General features: G+C 39.2%; 5 protein-coding genes across 7 annotated transcripts; 4 read left to right on the top strand and 1 right to left on the bottom strand.

Annotated features, from left to right (window-relative positions):
• The first annotated feature begins 71 nt into the window (after positions 1-71).
• LOC149702587 (histone H4) lies at positions 72-817 on the top strand. Its single transcript, XM_089866449.1, has 2 exons — positions 72-441; positions 542-817. Exons 1-2 carry the CDS (start codon positions 166-168, stop codon positions 575-577), a joined length of 312 nt encoding a protein of 103 aa, XP_089722575.1. The 5' UTR covers positions 72-165; the 3' UTR covers positions 578-817.
• Positions 818-2,427: 1,610 nt separating this feature from the next.
• Positions 2,428-3,385, bottom strand: LOC149702588 (histone H2A-like). The gene is made up of 3 exons (XM_089866448.1): positions 3,232-3,385; positions 3,032-3,163; positions 2,428-2,921 (listed from the first exon to the last, which is right to left on the bottom strand). The coding sequence occupies exons 1-3, from the start codon at positions 3,256-3,258 to the stop codon at positions 2,709-2,711; spliced, it is 372 nt and encodes a 123-aa protein (XP_089722574.1). The 5' UTR covers positions 3,259-3,385; the 3' UTR covers positions 2,428-2,708.
• Positions 3,386-4,162: 777 nt separating this feature from the next.
• LOC149702589 (histone H2B-like) lies at positions 4,163-5,207 on the top strand. The gene is made up of 2 exons (XM_089866447.1): positions 4,163-4,450; positions 4,731-5,207. The coding sequence occupies exons 1-2, from the start codon at positions 4,263-4,265 to the stop codon at positions 4,915-4,917; spliced, it is 375 nt and encodes a 124-aa protein (XP_089722573.1). The 5' UTR covers positions 4,163-4,262; the 3' UTR covers positions 4,918-5,207.
• A 130-nt stretch (positions 5,208-5,337) lies between these two features.
• LOC149702590 (polypeptide N-acetylgalactosaminyltransferase 1-like) lies at positions 5,338-12,265 on the top strand. 3 transcript variants are annotated; one of them, XM_089866443.1, is made up of 12 exons: positions 5,338-5,810; positions 5,870-6,173; positions 6,259-6,439; positions 6,872-7,044; positions 10,030-10,237; positions 10,369-10,539; positions 10,920-11,037; positions 11,105-11,291; positions 11,357-11,499; positions 11,583-11,699; positions 11,768-11,908; positions 11,966-12,265. In XM_089866443.1, the coding sequence occupies exons 2-12, from the start codon at positions 5,915-5,917 to the stop codon at positions 12,137-12,139; spliced, it is 1,872 nt and encodes a 623-aa protein (XP_089722569.1). In that variant the 5' UTR covers positions 5,338-5,810; positions 5,870-5,914; the 3' UTR covers positions 12,140-12,265. The 3 variants fall into 3 exon arrangements, with proteins under 3 accessions (XP_089722569.1, XP_089722568.1, XP_089722570.1); XM_089866442.1 differs by having other exon boundaries at positions 5,884-6,173; XM_089866444.1 differs by having other exon boundaries at positions 5,884-6,173; positions 11,360-11,499.
• LOC149702591 (uncharacterized) lies at positions 7,051-9,948 on the top strand. The gene is made up of 2 exons (XM_089866445.1): positions 7,051-7,605; positions 8,335-9,948. Exons 1-2 carry the CDS (start codon positions 7,416-7,418, stop codon positions 9,885-9,887), a joined length of 1,743 nt encoding a protein of 580 aa, XP_089722571.1. The 5' UTR covers positions 7,051-7,415; the 3' UTR covers positions 9,888-9,948.
• Positions 12,266-13,791: the final 1,526 nt, after the last annotated feature.

Genomic DNA, 13,791 nt, shown 5'->3' on the forward strand with positions numbered 1-13,791 from the left:
AAACCACCTCTGTAGATTCCGTCCGCGCGCTGACGTCACGCGCCAAACCCTATAAAAGCGTAGGGTCTGGCGGGTTGAGTATCATTCTTCTCTCTGCTCTCATCGAGTACAGACGAGCGATATTCTCCCAGCTTTCGTTGTAAAAGTTAAGTTCGCACTTCTAAAATGTCCGGAAGAGGTAAAGGAGGCAAAGGATTGGGTAAAGGAGGAGCCAAACGTCATAGAAAGGTTCTTCGAGATAACATCCAGGGAATTACCAAGCCCGCCATTCGTCGTTTGGCTCGTCGTGGAGGTGTAAAACGTATTTCCGGTTTGATCTACGAAGAGACCCGTGGAGTCTTGAAAGTTTTCCTTGAAAACGTTATCCGGGATGCCGTAACATACACCGAGCACGCTAAGAGAAAGACCGTCACCGCCATGGATGTTGTTTACGCTTTGAAGGTAATTATGTTTTTCTAATTATTTCTCTTAAACCTTTAGTTGTGTTTAGTCTTTATTGTAATTATGTATCTAACCCAAATTGTCTTTTGTTTACTTACAGAGACAAGGCCGTACCCTCTATGGATTCGGTGGTTAAATTTCCTGCTATCTCCCGTTAACAACTAAAAAAAAAAAAATTTAAAAAAAAAACGGCCCTTTTAAGGGCCAACCCCACATTTTGATATAGAGGTTTTATCTCAAATGTATTGTTCATACTTATTTTCATAACATTCTCGGTGATGTAATGGTTTATTTTGACTATCAACATTGGTAAATTATTGAACCGCATTTACTTTCTCCGAATAAACTTTATTTTGTACGTTCAAGTACTTTTAAATCCTGTTGTCTTTAATAATTGAAGTAGGCTTATAAAACAAAATGATTATGTTAGTCTAATCAAAGTTAAATCCAGGCCCCCAAATTACATGATATTATTACTAAGCCTCCTACAGCGCTAGAATAAATAACATTCTATGATTCCTGAGCTTTATATTCGTATTTAAAAGTTCTAGAAACCTTTCGTGTTATGGGCCAAGGCTTAGGTATTTAGTCTTAGAACCATTTAGTATACTGCAGGGTTCGTATGAAACCTGGATAAGTCGGCGATATGTAAAATAGGGGGATAAGTCAGGGATTTAAAAGTTTTTCCTAAAAAGTCAGGGATATGTTAGGGATTTTGTTTGGTATTTCAAACCATGCTTCGAGTAATCCTAAATATAGGCCAGGTGTCAAAAGTGGGCTTTGGTAAATACCTTAAAATGGCCAGGGATATTGCGAAAATTTGGTCAGGGATAACTTGGAAAAGTTAGGGATTTTGAATGTAAAGATTTCGTACGAACCCTGGTATAGAACCTTAGGCTTCATGGATATATCACACCTTTAAAACGCATGACATTTATTCCTTTATCTACCTGGTTTGTGAGAATTTCAGGCAAATTTAGTGGAGGGGAGGTGAGTGGTACAGTACGAGCGTTTGGGACGTAGAATTTGAAGCATATTCAGAGGAGGGGGGGGAGGTGCGTAACAGGCGCGTCGAAAGAAAAACAAATTTGCCTCAATTTCTACCAATTCTACGTCATTAGCGAGCTTGTACCCCCAACCAGTCTGGGAAATAAAGATATTTCTAAACTATTCCTTGGGACCACTGACCCCCCCCCCTCCTAGTGTCCGAAATAAATTGTTCTCCGGACTAGTCCCAGCCTTTGTCCTCCTATATATTTGCAATTATTGAACTGGTTCCTTGGACCAGTAACCCCCACTTCTTGAACTGGTTTTGGACCAGAGTAAGTGTGCTATTTCCCAGACTGTCTCCAACCTCACGGATTTTTATGACATAAATGTGGTTAAAATCGAATTGCCTTACCGAAGGCTACAGTAATATATCCATGAAGCGTAAGCTTCTATACTATATCCATGGACCATGGAGTTACGTAGGTTTGTTTTGACCAAGGCTTAACCGTTTAATGTAGATTTATCAACATTTTTGTTTATTTTCCCACGGTAAACTTAACAGTTATAGTTTAGACATGAAACCCACGAAATTTGCATAAAAGATAATACATTCAATTTAAGCAACTGGTAGAAAGATAAAATTAGTGGTGAACTTTGAGAATGGGAGCTTGACTAATCGTTATCAAAGTTCAAGATATATTATTCACTCTTTTTGTATCTTGAAATATTTGCACTAATCTGTTAGCCTTTGATAAAATAATCAGAATTATGAAAGAATGTCACGTTTGCTTTGCAGTCCATGTGCAGGGTTCACACAAACATGGTTAGATTAGTAAATAAATTAAGAAATAGATCATTTTTACTGAAGCTAAAATCTACATTATTTGTTAATATTTATTTTCTTAGTGTATGCTTATTCGTTCAAAGTATACCCATTTCGAAAATTCAAATATTAATTAAGTGTTATAAGCTTAAAATTAAGAACGAGACCAATAATTTCGGACTTAAATAATTTGTTTTATTAGGACGTTATTTTTTTTCCTTAAAAATACCAGACATGATGAAATATATACACTTTTTTTATAACATAGGAAAAAAGCTGATGGTTTTTCTTTTAAATCACGAATTTATTTACATTCTAATAATAAAGATTTTTTTTGTCTTAATACGAACGCGAAAGCACGAAGATATAATATAATGTTCGGGTGTGTCGATGAGATTTTTTTTTTTCCAAAGAGACGGAAAAGTTCTATTTACAGCGCCTAGACGGAGCCACCTTATTTCTTCTCGGTCTTCTTGGGCAGAAGTACGGCTTGAATGTTCGGCAACACGCCGCCCTGGGCGATGGTAACTCCCGCTAAGAGTTTGTTCAACTCCTCGTCGTTTCTAATGGCGAGTTGCAAATGTCTCGGGATGATTCTGGTCTTTTTGTTGTCTCTAGCCGCGTTTCCCGCCAACTCCAACACTTCAGCGGCGAGATACTCCAAAACCTTTTAAGAACAGAAAAATAAAACGAAATTTTCGATTAGGCTTAAATCCCAAGGCTTAAATTTGGAATTAAAACTGACAACGCGACGGAAATCAATAGATTAAAACTTACGGCTGCTAGATAGACTGGAGCTCCGGCACCAACTCGTTCGGCATAATTTCCTTTACGCAAAAGACGATGAATACGACCAACTGGAAATTGTAGTCCAGCCCTGGATGATCTAGTCTTCGACTTGGCCTTTACCTTTAAAATTAGTTATAAAATTTAATTAATTGTTAACTAATTAACAACGAAATTAAAGATATAAATACCTTGCCCCCTTTTCCACGACCGCTCATTATAAATTTATTAAAGTTGGGAAACTTGTAGACAACAGAACTTCTCTCGCAATGAGAGATAGAGAGTAGATTTGAACATTTTCCGGCCGCAGCGCGTTTATATACCTCGAGCGTTTGCAAAAGTCGACTTGAAACGAACTTCCAATCAGCGCGCCGCGTCTCTAGATGCACGCGTTCATTGGTGGAGAGATAAAATATACTTAGGGAGGCAGCTATAGAGTAATGGCAGCCCTCTACCTTCGACTGTATTAAGCTCTATGGGGAAATAACATGGGGTGCCATTAGTCTATCCCCGAGATTATTTAATAGACAATTCCATTAATTTTCTCTACATGTAATTAATTAAATGGGGGAAATCAGAAAAAAAGCCTTATTGGATAAATATATTGATTAAATTCTAAATGATTTATTCTACTAAGCCTATATCGAATATATTTTTGTCACAAAAGTTGTGTTGAGTTCAATTTTATTGTCCAAACATTACTTATGTATAAAGCATCAAATACAGAGACTTTAATACGCTTTAATATTATTCGAATGCGAAATATTGTTCTATTGTTTGAATTACATTTTCAGCAATTAAAAACTCAATACATATGTTCAGTTTTAACGGAAATATTGTTTGATTTCCTAAAAAATATTGTTGCATTATATTTGAACTTTGTACAAACGTTTATCTGGATAACCTTTGTAACTAAAACAACGGGCCCCACTCCCAGTTAAAGCTGACGGGGAACAAGAGAGAGGAAATTGATGCCTCTTGCTAGGCGAGCGCCGTGATTGGTTCAACGGACGGAAAATTTAGAGAATCGCGCGCTGGGATTGGACGGCCGTCTAGAGATTTGATTCGATCGTAGAATGTGGTTTCAAGCACGAGACTCGACATAAAAAGGTTTTGGAGGCAAGGGAGCGTATTCATTTCTACGGAGTTCGCCTTTCCTCTAACATAGTACAGTTGCTAGGCGGTCTGTTCCTGAACCTTTGATTGCCGTTTCGACGTCACCATGCCCCCTCAACCTTCCGGAAAAGCTGTGAAAAAGAGTGGGAAAGCCCAAAAGGCCGTCAGGGCCGACAAGGGCAAAAAGAAGAAGAAGAGGAGGAAGGAATCTTTTTCAATCTACATCTACAAAGTACTTAAACAAGTACATCCTGACACTGGTATCTCATCAAAGGCTATGTCCATCATGAATAGGTAATTATAAATCGGGTTGTTTGTGTAGATTTAGTGTTAGATTCATTCCCTGGTTTCTGATGTACGATAGTGTACAGTTTCAGCCTTGTATCGTTTATTTTCCTTATACATGTAGAGGTATTTAAAAATAGGCGCAATTTCGATCAGCTGGCGTGGAATTTCCCGCCTTAGTTGTTCTTTTACCCGCCACGTTTCGTTGTTTTTTATGATCACAATAGGCTTAGCAATGATTATTACGTCATTCCGCATTAAAATAAACGCCCTGAATTCTCTTTTACAGCTTTGTCAACGACATTTTCGAGCGTATCGCCGCCGAAGCTAGCAGACTAGCTCATTATAACAAGAGATCGACAATCACATCTCGGGAAGTACAAACTGCCGTCAGACTTCTATTGCCAGGAGAGTTGGCAAAACACGCCGTATCAGAAGGAACCAAGGCCGTTACGAAGTACACCAGCTCGAAATAAAAACACACACGGACATTTCACCAGAACTTTGTGGTGGTAAATATTGAATCAACATTGTCCCCCGTGAAGTTCAAATTCTAATATTTCATCAAAATATAAACAATTAAATGTTCGTGACGTGTTTTAGATAAAATTTCTTAATTTTAGTGGTTTTTTTTTTGAAACATGATCTAAAATTATTGTACATTAATTTCATATGTAAAACTGTATAAAAAAAACCCAACTAACATTGTATTTATAATTGTAAAAAAAAATCTCGAAAAAGACATTAAACACACTTCGTTTTGAAATTCTTTATTGTTATTTGTACAAGTGTAAGCCTAAATTTTCAGCCTCTATGCGTTATCAGGAGTTTATTGAACTTTGGGTATAGTATGCATGGCGCTTGTGGCAAGGCCCGTTTCCGATGTTCGACCTTCGCTTTCCAGTTTCAAGATAATCTGGTACGTTAATTTAAAATTCCTCTACTGTAGTCTGGCTAAAAACCAGTTTATCTTCATAATATTTGGTTACGTAGTCAATCTCCCCTATATGGAAGTTACAGGAGGTTCAGTCTAGTTGTATTATGCTATTCGCGTCACAGGGCGGGCTATTTTTTACCTGTGGTCTGTCTATCTTGTATTCTGGTTTTTTCATGCCTCCATAATTTCGCGCGAAACTTTTACCAAAATAATTTTGTGTGGGACTAGGACCGGATTTTCAAGAATTTCGCTTTAGTCAAAAGGTTAAGCCCCGAATTTTAAATTTCTTTCACAAACTGAACTCGTTATAATTGTACCGGCTTTTAAATAATGTCCAAAATGTATTCTTTGGACTGTGGTACTTGAATAACTTTCAAATTTAATTACGTTAAAGTTAACTTAGAAACTCGTGTGAAACATTACGTAAAAATGGTAAGCCGAGTCAGTCCGCCAAAGACCCAAGTGGTATTATTAAATGACCATTACGTCAGTGTTTATTTTTCAGATTGTAAAATCTAGTCTAACTAAATGACGTCATGTACTGTTTTCGCGTTTGCCGTAGACGTTTACGGCTAACCTGTACGGCCCTTTTGACCTTACCGGCTTTGATAACGTTAATTACCATTCTGTTCCGTCACAAAAAGCCAGATGGAGCAGACGACACTGATGTCATGCGAATTATTCGCGAAACTAATTTACAGAAAGAATACATTGACAAGAAGGGTATACACGTCATAGTTGGACATTACGTAGGGAATGAGTTACCGTGGGAAACTGGACCCAATTTAACGCAAGGTAATTAGTGAAATTTATTTAATAAATATTAATTTTGGTGTTTATTCATTTATTCAACTTTGTTCTTCGCAATTTTTAATTTCAGAGATTTTGGACAGAAACAATTATTCACCTTTACCAAATGCGGGCGAAAAAGGTCAACCGGTTCACGTGGGACCGCACGAAAGTAATAAGATGAAAGCTTTGTTCAGCATAAATCGATTCAACATACTGGCTAGCGACAGGATATCCCTAAATCGTTCTCTCTTGGACGTGCGAAAGGAAAAGTAAGTACTCGTACGAGGTATTTTGGGTTTTTCAAAGGAGGGTGAAGCGTCGTGCCTCCCGTAAAGGGACGGTGAAAACCAAGGCTGGATTTTTGTTTTCTTCAAGACAGGGTTGCCACAGTAACTAAAATCCCGGGAAAGTAGGGGATGGGTTGTCAGTTTGAAAATTGTCATGAACGTCAGGGAATTTCATTGGTTCGGTAATTTTCCTATAGTAATATTCTGTAAATAAAAGTGGGAAAATTACGTCAGACAGTCAGGGATAAGATGGGTTATTTTGAAACCCCTGGAAATTACTTCCGGCGGATTTCAAAGAGTAGATACCATGAACTTTCAGGTTTTTAACCCCTTTAAAACGTTTTAAATTATCTATTTGCTTGTTAAAAAACATTTGCACCAAAAATGCGTGATGATTTTGTTTTATTATAAAAGATGCCGTGGTTTGAGTTATCCGCCAACATCGGAACTTCCCGATACGAGCGTCATTATTGTGTTTCACAACGAGGCTTGGTCTACGCTACTGCGTACAGTACACAGCGTCATATTGAGATCCCCCCGACAACTGATACGAGAAATAATCCTAGTGGATGATGCCAGCGATAGAAGTAAGTCCTGAAAACCATTTCCCGTTCGGCCTTTCTCCAAGCTTTCAAAAAATCGATACGCATCCCTTGACGCGCCGCCGTTGCCTTGGGAAAGAGACCGTCGACGGACGCGCGTCCCCCCTGGTGTGTCCTCCCCTATTCACTATTCTCCCTTACGAAAAGGCATCGACGCGTCATGCGCTGAACCGGAATTTTCGCGTCACCACCAACGCGTCACGGTAATCTACCCTCGGCGTTGCGAACTCTCGCGATTGTAAAGCGAAGACCACTTTTAGACCGGCGTCGCGAGGTCTACCAGTACCGCATTGTTTATTCCCGAGTTTTTAGGCTTAAAAGTAGGCTTAACTACTTGTATCCCGCGTTTAAAGATAATGAATATGTCTAAAAGATCTAAACATAAACGTGGTTATGACGCAACGGCCTTAAGCGATACGACGATAATTCCACCTTTTCGAATCAAGAGAGAGGCGGTAATGGCTGAGACTCAGTGCCAGAAGAGGAGAGATAATACCAGCCCTGGTGTCGAAATGCAAGCACCGGCTTCATCTAAACAGCGTCAAAGTGAGTTTTTTTTCTTTTCTCTCGTTTTTGCAGCGTGGTCCGAATAACTTAAGTCACTTGGATAGGATTGTATTTAGCTTCTATAGTTTGGAGTAAGTTTAAAAGGTCATGGAATAGAAAGAAAAATTAACCCTAAAATGACGGGGAGATTTAATTATCAATTTGATCATTCGTCCAACCCTTGAACCCCAAAATATTTTGTAATTTTAAGGAAAGTTTTTGTGGGAGGGTAAGGTGGGATTACTATCTTTGTCCGATACATTATCATTAAGGGGGATTGTTCTGCTGCTTGGTTCTCATACCATGTTTAGCAAAGGCAAATAGAATTAATAGTGAGACACGTGGGTTGATGCAGAGCCGACTCGATCACGCATGGAAAAATCGTGATGGAGTCGGCTGTGGTTGGCGCCGAATTCAAAATCTAGTTTTGAGACGAGTTCTCTCAGGCTTGTTTTATTTAGTGATCCTTTTTTCTCCTCGACGATAATAGTTAGGCTTTTGATTAATTTGGGGTTTCATGGTAAAGTAATTGGGTTTTCCCGCGTTTTTTATCGAATACTTGAAGGGGGGGGCTAATTGCTTTTGCGTTGGCTGAGAGACACGTGACGTCGTTCTTCTTAGTGCGACGTCACTTTATATTATTTTATTTGCCTTTGGTACTAGGTTCTAGTTTACTTGTCGCTTTTTTACCTATTGAAGTTTAAATATCATTGATTTATGTTATTTTAGATGGATTTGATGCTGGTTTAGCCGTGCAACTCTACAAAAAGCCAAAAATAAACAACAACAACAAGGTTGAAGAGATTTCCTCCTCTTTGACTGACGAGGAATTTTCGAATGATGACATATTCAACACATTCCTGTTTCACGATGACCCTGGACACCGTAGCCAAGCGGACAACGTCTTATCGGTCAATTCAACTCCCAAGGACTGGATCTCGCTATTTTTCACAGAAACCGTCTATGAGATGATGGAGTGCAAGGGAGATTGGGATCAGTTTGGTGGATCGACAAAGGAATCCAAAATATACCTAGCTTTATTGCTGCAAATGGGTGCTGTTAAGTTACCGGAAATGGTGCAGTACTGGAGTACTGATCAGACTACGTTTTCTTCCAACTTATGGTTGGATAACATGAAAGTTGAGGATTTCTTCAAGGCCATACGATGCGACAGTGACTATTGCAAAACCTTTATCGAAGCCATCAATGGATCACTCGAGGAGTTTTGCCACTCAAGAATTGAATACAACAATAATAAAGAACAGATCTGGAGGGGTAAGGTAGCCATAAGACGATACTTGGACGCGTCAAAGTCGAGAGTCGAAGCGTCCATCTACGTTTTGACTGACGATGACGGACTAATATTGAAGATAATTCACAAAAAGGAGTCTGAAAGAGCCAAGAGTGTCGACATTATCATGGATTTGTTAAGAAAATCGTGCGGTTTTGGGAGGTTGTTCAATAGATGTGACGTGTACGTTGGCATGGAGTTGGCCGTGGTCTCCAAAGATGTCAATACCAAAGAAAAGAGAAGAAGCGACAGGATCAACTCAGTCTGGAAATTTATAGACATTGAGGTCAAGTCAGTTAAGGTCGGAGACGGATCAGCAACAGGAGGACAGAAGGAACTTCTGTTGGTTAATTTAATCAAAAATCGCGAAGCCATGGTTGAATTTGATGGCTTGAACAATGTATTTCTAACCAATGTCGATTTTGGTAATCGTTGTCGCAATTGGTCTAGACTATCTTGGCGGTCGCGTATCATCATTGACGTCATAAATTTAACGGTTAACACTGCCTTTATTCTCAACTCGAGGTTCTCACATAACGAGGACAGTTTATTGGAGTTTCGGAATGACTTGATCCAGTCACTATTAGTTGAAGCGTTAACCCCAACACCTGTAGTTGAAGAAGAAATGATTGATAGTACAACTCTATTTCTTCCCTACGCGGACCATAACAGTTTTAATCATCATTTGAACGAAATCGTGGAACAGGATGGTCCCATGGAACCTATCGCTGTTTCACCCCAAGACGTTATGTCCATCGAGCATGTTGGAGACAAGGATTTGAGGTTGAATTTGCCCGCTGATGGACACGATTTGATTTTTATTTCCGAGGAGAAGCCAAGACCCAGGAGACGTTGTCGCAGGTGTTATAAACGCGGTGTTAGGAAAGAAACCAGTTATATGTGCGCAGCTTGTCCGGGACAGTATGTTTTGTGTCCAACGTGCCACCCTGAACACGTAGAAGAAATTAACGCGCACCGCTTCTCTCGCTAATTAAAAATGAAAAATTACCTTGTAGTTCCTTTTGAAATAAATTTTGTACAAAGAATTTAAACAGTATTTGTGCTTTTGGTGTAGGCTTAATCTTAATTGGTAGCAATTAAGGTACATGAAAATCTTATCAATATATTCCTAGAATTTCTAAAGAGGCCGTTAGAGGACTACGTGAAGAAGTTACCAGTGCCTGTAAAAGTCGTTCGGTCACTTAACCGTACTGGCTTAATACGAGCGAGGCTCTTAGGATGGAAACGGGCCACTGGTCAAGTCTTGACCTTCTTGGACGCGCATTGCGAATGCTCTGAAGGATGGTTGGAACCGTTACTAGCCCGAATCGCGCAAAACAGGTAAGACCATTGTGTGTTTGGGATGGGAAACGCTTTTTGTTTACCGTTGGGGATGGACACACGCATGACGTAGCAAGACCAGGATTTCTGTTGCAACTGCTATACATAATGAAGCGGCATTCTCCAAATAGGACGCGCGTTGTTTGTCCAGTTATTGACATCATACATGACGAAACGTTCGCCTACATTAAGAGTTTCGAACTTCATTGGGGTGCCTTCAATTGGGAACTTCATTTTCGCTGGTTTCCTATTGGCGAAAAGGAGTTAAGAAGAAGGAAGGGCGACGTCACACTACCGTTCAAGTAAATATAATGCTTAATAGTGTTCTACCACGAACTATCTCATGACGTCACACCCTCCTATCTCTTACCTTGGTTTTTGGCGACCATATTGGAAGTCGTCAGCTCATGCAGGCCATACAATTTTGACTATAGAGAGCTTTCAGATGGGATAGTAGTACGTCACACCCTCCCGATTCCTACCGCTTTTCTGGTCTCAGCTTCATTCCTGCTTTATACCCACCAATATGGCAGCGTAAATTATGTCACGAGAGTCAGCTCCTCCTCCAACTGAAAGCTCTCTATACCAATGTTGACGTCATGTCCCCGTAGCTCCTCCCCTCCCAGTTACCACTCTATATCTTCGTGGACGTTTGGATATTAATCCATAATTATGTAACTAGGTCTCCTGTCATGGCTGGAGGTCTTTTTGCCATCGATAGGAAGTACTTTGAAGAGATGGGAACGTATGACGAAGGAATGGATATTTGGGGCGGGGAAAATTTAGAAATGTCTTTCAGGGTTAGTGACTTACTCGAGGCTTATTGTAACCAGTAAAAAGTGAACTTGCTGTGCGTCATCATAACAGATATGGCAGTGTGGAGGGTCAGTAGAGATAGTTCCTTGTTCTCACGTTGGCCATGTTTTTCGACGTTCCTCGCCCTATAAGTTTCCCGGACATGGTGGAATTGGGTCTATTCTCTATTCCAACTTGGCCCGAGTTGCCGAAGTTTGGATGGATGACTACAAAGATTTCTTTTACACTTTGAACTATGGTAAGTAACTTAAGAACAATCCTTTAAGGTGAGTATGTGTACTTTAATTTATTACGCAAATTTAGAAGCTGCGAAAGTGCGTCCCAATTTAAATGTAACTAATCGTTTGAAACTACGAGAAAGGTTAAAGTGCCAAAATTTTAAATGGTATTTGGACAATGTCTGGCCGGAGCATTTTTTACCAACAGAAAGCCGATTTTTCGGAAAGGTAAGGCCCACGTGCACGGTTTGATTTTCGGAAGTTATTTGGGAAAAATTTAAAAATACGGTTTTAAAAACTATGCCTAGTAGATTAGAAACGAAGAAAATTTAAAATGTATCAATCGGCCCTTGAGTAAGACGGGTGTCAGGCAAACAGTAGGCAAAGTACCTGTTAAGGAATGCGTCATTGAAGTTTACCCGCAACAGGTACCGGAAGTTTAATAAATAAATAAATAAATGTAGTAGGCCTAAATTATTTTGTTTTGGGTATAAAGTGCTTCGTTTACACCAGAGAGGGTAAAATAATGTCCGACGAGTCAGTTTGCTTAGATTCTCCGGAGGGAAAAGTAGATACGAATGTTGTCATGTTGGCTTGCATTGAAATCAAGAGACAAAACTGGAAATACGATCCATGGGTAAGTAAATCATTTTGTGTAAGTTTTATTGTGAACTGAATATAATGTGCAATGTAGAAAAAAACACTTCGTCACCAGTCTACTAATTTGTGTCTGGATTTACCAAGTAAACAAAGCCCGGATGGCTTAACTCTACAAAAATGTAACGGTGGACGATCTCAAGAATGGGTTCTCGAACCCGTTGAGTGGTCGCCATTCGAATGGAAGAAACAATCTAAAATAGGGCGTTAAGTAATATTCGACACGTCTGTCGTGTTTACGTCAGAGGACACGTGGGTAACGAAAGAGAAACAAACGCGCTTTGATAAGGAGAATTTGATGTGTACTGTTCAATAAAGATCATTTTTTACGTTTTAATACTGTATCATGTTTCATGAAGTACGAAAAGTACTACCGCGCTCCCATTTGGTTTGTGGATCTATTATGCCAATGAGGATTCATGCTATTGTCGCGCGTCTATTGGGCTAAAGGTTAGTTACAATCATATACTTAATAAGTTAATAAGTACTCCGCGATTAACGTAAATAGCGACTAGGGTAGGGATGGCCTCCATTTTTCAAGATGGCGGCGGATTACAAAAATATTTCTTAATTATCATCTACTAGTTAAGAATAACGTCCCTGCGAAATTTCAACTTCCTAGGTAAAGCGGTTCGGTCTGGGCGTTAAATTATAAGTCAGTCATGATATAATTGTGGATGGAGCTAAAAAGGAAGTGTTAATCTTTCCGCATTCCCAAAATAGGCGGCTTCTTTGGCGTCTGTTTCCGGTACCATTTTTCCGCATTCTCCAATCTGTCTGGGGAATACTAAATTCTTGGGGAAAACCCTCCTGAAGGTGGTTCCCAACCCGTTGGTATGTAGTATCTGCACTGTTAAAACGGCATCCTTGAAGTTTAGCGAGTTTCGCATCTGGGAAACCCCACCGCGTCGGCGCCCTGTCTTCAAAGGTGCCGCTGAGCGCGCGCGTTCCCTCCGAATACCGTGGAATCCCTGTGGAGTATATATTTGGAAATATTGTTAGTTGACCGTAAAACCCTATAAGAAGTTGATGATTTAGGCCTTCGCGTTAGAGACAAGTTTAACGGGAATTTTGCAAATAACAGTATTTTTATTTTTTTTTATATAAAAATAATAAATTTTTATCGTAATGGTGGAATTCATAAACGTCGGACGAAACGAAATTTATTACTATTATTATATTGCGCGCAACTCCCTGCCTTTGTCTGTACTAAATAAGTGTTCTGTTGCACCCTGAAAAATTAAAATGCTAAAAGCTCATTTTTTATTTGTTCGCCTTAATTACTTGACATGGATAAGTTTTTACGAGAACATATTCTATACAATTTCGTACGTGAAAATTTAAGCTCAATTATCTCGAAACTCCGATTTATAGCCGTTTTTGTTGTAAAATTTCTAATCATAACGAATGTTTGAACTACGCGATTAAATCCCAATTTCCCATATCGATTAAACTTAATTTGAAACTGCAATACGTATGATAATTTCTACTTTCTGGCCCTTTGTGGGTTTGAAAAAGTGTCACGGATTGTGTATAAATGCAGTTTTTTAAGGACTGCGAAGCAAAACTCGTTTTTGTATATTCTATATATACACTGTTACAACATATTAAATTGCTAATTAAAGCATTCCATGTATTAATACTAGTGTTTATGACGATAATGAGTTAAAAATGAACTTTTCTAATTTCAAAGAAAAATACAAGCATCTGCTGTATTATGAGCCAATTCACGTCTTCTTCCCAGTGCCAAGCAGAGGGGACGGGGTCGACGCCATTCAGTGATAAAAGACAGCTTCTCATATCACACGACGCGAGCAAGTTTCAACGAAGTTTACTTTTTGTTTTTATATCTATATACTTTTG

Source organism: Phalangium opilio, unplaced genomic scaffold, assembly GCF_054372755.1.
Source record: "Phalangium opilio isolate 3A_F unplaced genomic scaffold, DU_Popi_V2 ptg000017l_1, whole genome shotgun sequence".
NCBI lineage: Eukaryota > Metazoa > Arthropoda > Arachnida > Opiliones > Phalangiidae > Phalangium > Phalangium opilio.

Excerpts from the sequence above, each read along its gene's own strand:
- LOC149702588 (XM_089866448.1), bottom strand. The coding sequence starts at position 3,258 with ATGAGCGGTCGTGGAAAAGGGGGCAAG. Across the intron at positions 3,164-3,231 it reads GTCGTGGAAAAGGGGGCAAG|GTAAAGGCCAAGTCGAAGAC; the intron begins GTATTTATATCT and ends CTAATTTTAAAG. Across the intron at positions 2,922-3,031 it reads CTCCAGTCTATCTAGCAGCC|GTTTTGGAGTATCTCGCCGC; the intron begins GTAAGTTTTAAT and ends TGTTCTTAAAAG.
- LOC149702587 (XM_089866449.1), top strand. The coding sequence starts at position 166 with ATGTCCGGAAGAGGTAAAGGAGGCAAAGGATTGGGTAAAGGAGGAGCC. Across the intron at positions 442-541 it reads ATGTTGTTTACGCTTTGAAG|AGACAAGGCCGTACCCTCTA; the intron begins GTAATTATGTTT and ends GTTTACTTACAG.
- LOC149702591 (XM_089866445.1), top strand. The coding sequence starts at position 7,416 with ATGAATATGTCTAAAAGATCTAAACATAAACGTGGTTATGACGCAACG. Across the intron at positions 7,606-8,334 it reads TTCATCTAAACAGCGTCAAA|ATGGATTTGATGCTGGTTTA; the intron begins GTGAGTTTTTTT and ends ATGTTATTTTAG.
- LOC149702589 (XM_089866447.1), top strand. The coding sequence starts at position 4,263 with ATGCCCCCTCAACCTTCCGGAAAAGCTGTGAAAAAGAGTGGGAAAGCC. Across the intron at positions 4,451-4,730 it reads GCTATGTCCATCATGAATAG|CTTTGTCAACGACATTTTCG; the intron begins GTAATTATAAAT and ends TCTCTTTTACAG.
- LOC149702590 (XM_089866443.1), top strand. The coding sequence starts at position 5,915 with ATGTACTGTTTTCGCGTTTGCCGTAGACGTTTACGGCTAACCTGTACG. Across the intron at positions 6,440-6,871 it reads TTGGACGTGCGAAAGGAAAA|ATGCCGTGGTTTGAGTTATC; the intron begins GTAAGTACTCGT and ends TTATTATAAAAG. Across the intron at positions 11,292-11,356 it reads CTTTTACACTTTGAACTATG|AAGCTGCGAAAGTGCGTCCC; the intron begins GTAAGTAACTTA and ends ACGCAAATTTAG.